This window comes from Hipposideros armiger, unplaced genomic scaffold (assembly GCF_001890085.2).
Source record: "Hipposideros armiger isolate ML-2016 unplaced genomic scaffold, ASM189008v1 scaffold_816, whole genome shotgun sequence".
Lineage (NCBI taxonomy): Eukaryota > Metazoa > Chordata > Mammalia > Chiroptera > Hipposideridae > Hipposideros > Hipposideros armiger.
In genome coordinates, this window is record NW_017732166.1 from 141429 (window position 1) to 146382 (window position 4954).

General features: G+C 40.9%; 1 protein-coding gene across 1 annotated transcript in view; it reads right to left on the minus strand.

Annotated features, from left to right (window-relative positions):
• Positions 1-4954, minus strand: part of LRRC69 (leucine rich repeat containing 69) — a 109747-nt gene that overhangs the window by 98395 nt on the left and 6398 nt on the right. The window contains 1 exon segment of the mRNA XM_019628911.1: positions 1593-1673. Within this exon segment, the coding sequence (XP_019484456.1) occupies positions 1593-1673 (81 nt within the window).

Here is a 4954-nt window from a genome sequence, read left to right on the forward strand (position 1 = left end):
TTATGTCCTCCTTAAGTTCCTGAAACATTCTTATCATCATTGTTCTAAACTCTGTGTTTGAAAGGTTGGATACCTCTGTTTGATTTAGTTGCATTACTTGAGGTTTCGTCTGATCTTTTACTTGGGACGTGTTTCTTTGTTTCTTCATTCTGGCTGTCACTCTGATTGTTTTGATGTATTAGATCACCTAGAAGGAAAAAAGAAAAAGGAAAAAAAAAGAAAGAAAGAAAAAAGAGAAAAAGGGGGGGGAAAAGGAAAAAATATATAGAGAAAGAAAACAAAAGGGGGGGCTCTCTCCCTGCTTTAATCTGCACTGCAGACCACTTGCTCAGCAATAGAAAAATTCTGGGTGACTCAGCACCAGCTGTTGGGGGGAGGGCTCAGTATGTCATGTGCCAACCTCCATCTAGACTTGAAGTAAGCTTCCCACAATTAGTTGCTGTGTGCTCTGGAACTGTGCTCACCACGAAAAATCCTCACAGGGTGTTGTGGGCTGTCTGCTGCTGCAAAAAACCCTCTGTGGCCTGCAGAGGTAGGAGCCAGGGACCAAGGGCTCAGGGTGCCCCTGGCAACACAGCTCTAGGTGGGTGGGTCAGGACCCCAAGGCACCACAGGGTGTGGTCAGTGGCCCCCACCAAATCAGAGCAGCATGCACTCTTGCATCGGCAGCCAACCCATACAAACTCGCCTGGAAAGCCCTAGCTGAATCATGCAGGTGCACAGTTACACTCCCAGGAAAACTCCTTGTCTCAGCCTGTCACAATCAGCTGCTCAATGATCAGGCCGAGCAGCCCGACAGCCAATTGCCACCCAGACAACTCCGCACACGCAGTGCGGAAATCGGGGACCTAAGGCAAATCGCGCACTTCCGGGTCTCAATAAACAGTCTGCTGTAGTCGGAGTGTGCTTGCCTGGCATTTCCCTGGCTACGCAGCACAAACAGTATGAAGGGTGGGGATCCAAGGCCGCATGCGCATGCATGCATGCACGCGTGCACGCACACACTCCTGCACCAATTCCAGCAGACCAATGCAGTCCCAGACCTGAGCCTCTGTGGGAGGGCCCAGCCCTGAAAAAATGGCAGCCTCCTGTGCACTCCTCATGTGCAAGCTCCACACCAGTGGAACAAAGGTCCCCAATACCTCCAGCTCCCGTGCCAAAGGCAAAATCAAAATTCATTTCCAAATGGAAAACAGTACATTTTTCATTGTGTGGCTTAAAAACAAATAACAGAAGTGTCACCTCTAAATTAATTACAAGAGATAAACATGTATGCTATGAAAAATAATATTTTAAAAAAATCTGAGGTGACCAAAAGTAGTATGTAATAACAAAAAACATTAACCATAACGAATATATTAAAATGTTTATGATAGCAATCAGAATTCACTTAATTCAAACAAGTGCAGCAGACACAGAACACAAAAAAAGGAATGAGAGAGAACAGGTTTTTAAAATTCTGGAACAAAGAAAATCTTTGAGTCTTTTGTATAATTCAAGGTTCCAATTACCACAAAGTTTTACTGACTGCCCATATTTTTCTAATTCCAATAGCATAAACAAAATTATTTTTCAATGTAATAGAAGTCGACTCTACTTAATCCTGGTGGAAATATCTGAATAATATTTCCAGCAATGTTTAGGATTCTTAGGCTTATAAGATCACAAAATCCCTGTGTCAGAAAACAAAAGAGAGAGATTTTTAAAAACTTAATATGTAGAACCATAAATATTTCTTCTAAGTTCAAACTTCATGGTGTTGACCATCTCTCCTAATTACCTGACAGATTCTTCAGTACATTCTCCCCAAGGATGTACTATGTCTGGGATTGCCAGATTCTTTGAGTTCTCCATTTCCTCTGACCACTCCAGGGCAACATAACATGGTGGTGAAGAGTTAGACCATTTGTAGGTTCAAATCTTACCTCTGACACTTAGTAACTATGTAACCATGGGTAAATTTCTTTTGGTTCTTCAATTTCCCCATTTGTAAAATGGAATTACTAATGGAAGCCCCTACACTTCAATATGATTGTTGAATGGGTTAAATAAGTTACTAAGTGCTTACTAAAGGACCTAATACATAGTGAGCACTCAGTAGACATTACTATCATTAGAACAGAAAGAGGGCCGGGAGAATGGTGCGTTGGTTAAGAGTTGGCTTGGGACACCAACTCTGAGCAGCAGGGCCCTGGTTCAGATCCCACATAGAGAGCCAGTGATGCTGCACCCTCTACAGCTAAGATGGTGAACAACAGCTCGACCTGGAGCTGGGCTGCTATGAGTCGCTGGCACCAGCATAGGCTGTAGTGGGGCTGGCCAGCAGCTGGCGTGCACTTTCGTGAGCTGCTATGAGCCGTCATGAGTGACCATCGAATGGCCGGTGAGTGACTGCCTCACCCAGGAAGAGCGCAGTGATAATACCAACATGGGCCAGTGAAGTGATGTCCTCCACAACTAGAATGAAGAACAAAAGGACAGCAACTTCTCTGTTTCCCTTCCCCAATTCCCCAACGCTGTTCTGCTCCCCCAATTCCCCAATAAAATCTTTAAAAAAAAACAAAAAACAAAAAACAAAACAGGGCCGGCCGAGTGGCGCGTTGGTTAAGAGCTGGCTTGGGACTCCAGAGGGCCCCGGTTCGGATCCCACATATGAGGGCCAGTGACACTGCCCTCTACAGCTAAGATGCTGAACAACAGCTCAACCTGGAGCTGGGCTGCCATGAGTCGCAGGAGACGGCATAGGCTGCAGCCCCTGCTGCAGTGGGTTGCCATGGGCTACTGTGTGTAGCCAGCAGCCAGCGTGAGCGGCCCTCAAGCCGCCATGAGCGGCCGTCCAGAAGCCGGTGACTGATCTGCCTCGCCAGGGAAGAGCACAATGATGGTGCCAACTTGGGCCAGTGAAGCAATGTCCTCCACAACTAGACCAAAGAACAACAACAACAAAAAAAAAAACAGCAACTTGTCTATTCCGCTTAGCCCAATTCCCCAGAGCTGTTCCTATCCCCCAATTCCCCAATAAAAATATTTAAAAACAAAACAAAACAAAACAAAACAAAAAAACAGAAAGAACCTTTTAGAAACAGAAAACAGATGTAATCTTAGAAAGCTGTCTCTATCGTATGTTTCTGTCATTTATTTATCATCTCCCTTTTGCTTAGCACTGTGCTAACAGAATCATTTTCTTAAAAAAAAATCTTAGTGTCTCTATCTATAATACATGACCAATATGACTGGATAGACATATACATTCATATGCATGTGCAGACATAAACACAATTTATAATATACCAGAAAATGATTTATAATATGTTCATTAGCAAAACAAATGAGTATTTCCTGTAATGCCTTATCATTTATAATGCAGAACAAAAAGAATAATGATCAACTGAATCATATTAAATGTACAAGAACATAAATAATCATAGGCATCCTTTACATGATAATTCAGCATAGGATTTAATAGCATTAAATTTTTTTTAAGTCTAAACTCCTTGGGATTTATAAAATTATAGAAAGAGTACTGATCTACAATAGACATTTAAGTTAGACAGACATATATTTGAGCCCCTTCTCTGACCTTTGCAAATTGTGTTCAAGTCACATAATCTTTTTGCTCCATATTCTAAAATGGGTATAATAAGAATAGCTACATCATAGAGTTGTTATGAACACTAAATAATATAATGCTTCATGATGAAGATCATATTGCTTCTGTTAAAGCTTTCCTGCAAATAAAGGACTTATATTTTAATAGATTTATTCTGTAATTTAAAGGTATTTTCTTACTTGTTTATAGAAATTAGGATTTTTAAAGAACTGAAAAACAAAATTTTTGCAATATACTTACTTACAGCCTACACCTTGGTATATTTTCACATATCATATTACAGTATGCACAAAATTTTTATAGGGACTATCCCCTTAAGAGAAAATTTAAACCGCAGAAATTGATTTGCTTTTTTATCTCTCAATTTACTGTATGACATGCATTCCCTCCTATCAAATTAATTCTAATTTGCATAGGAAGTAATGTAAACCAATTGACAGGTTCCTTGCATGAAAGAGTACTCTCAAACTTAGAAATTTGGGGAGAATTTAATAAAATCACTATTTATAATAGTTTGACAGGGTTTAGGGAAACCTAAACCATGAAAGATAGTTCCCTAAACCCACAAAATTCCCAAAAGCTAGCAACAGCAGGAAGTTCTTTGCCACCATAGGCCTAAAAAGCCAAGGGGAGGTAATAATGGTCCATATGAGGATCACCTGACATTATTTATGGTCTTCCAGAAAGGCATGTAGGAAACTCACAACACCCTATAAGGCAGGGACTTGGGAGGATACCATCTGATACTCACTCTCCTCCTGTCCTTTCACCTGCTGCTAGTGCCTCCCATTGGCCATATCCAAGAGGAAGCTAGAAAACGAAGGAGCTCACTGACACCCATACAGGTGAGTCTCCCAGGTGCAGAATAAGTTGGAAAAGGATAAAGAGTAGATATGAAAGGAAAAGTGGAGATATCTAGCACACATGCCAAACCAAAATGTATATTTTGTGCTGTATATAAGGTTGTCAGATAAAATATAGGAGGCTCACTTAAATTTAAATTTCAAACAAATGATGAATTTTTTTAGTATAAGTATGTCCCATACAATATATGTCCCATAGAATACTGTATTTCCCCATGTGTAAGACATTCCCATGTATAAGACGCACCTTAATTTGGGGGCCCGAAATTTGAAAAAAAAAGTATTACATAAAGTTATTGAACTCAAGTTTTTTTTTTGTTTTTTTTTAAAGATTTTTATTGGGGAATTGGGGGGATGGGAACAGTGCTGGGGAATTGGGGGAAGGGGAACAGACAAATTGCTGTCGTTTTGTTCTTCAGTCTAGTTGTGGAGGGTGTTGCTTCACTGGCCCAAGTTGGCACCATCATTGCGCTCTTCCTGG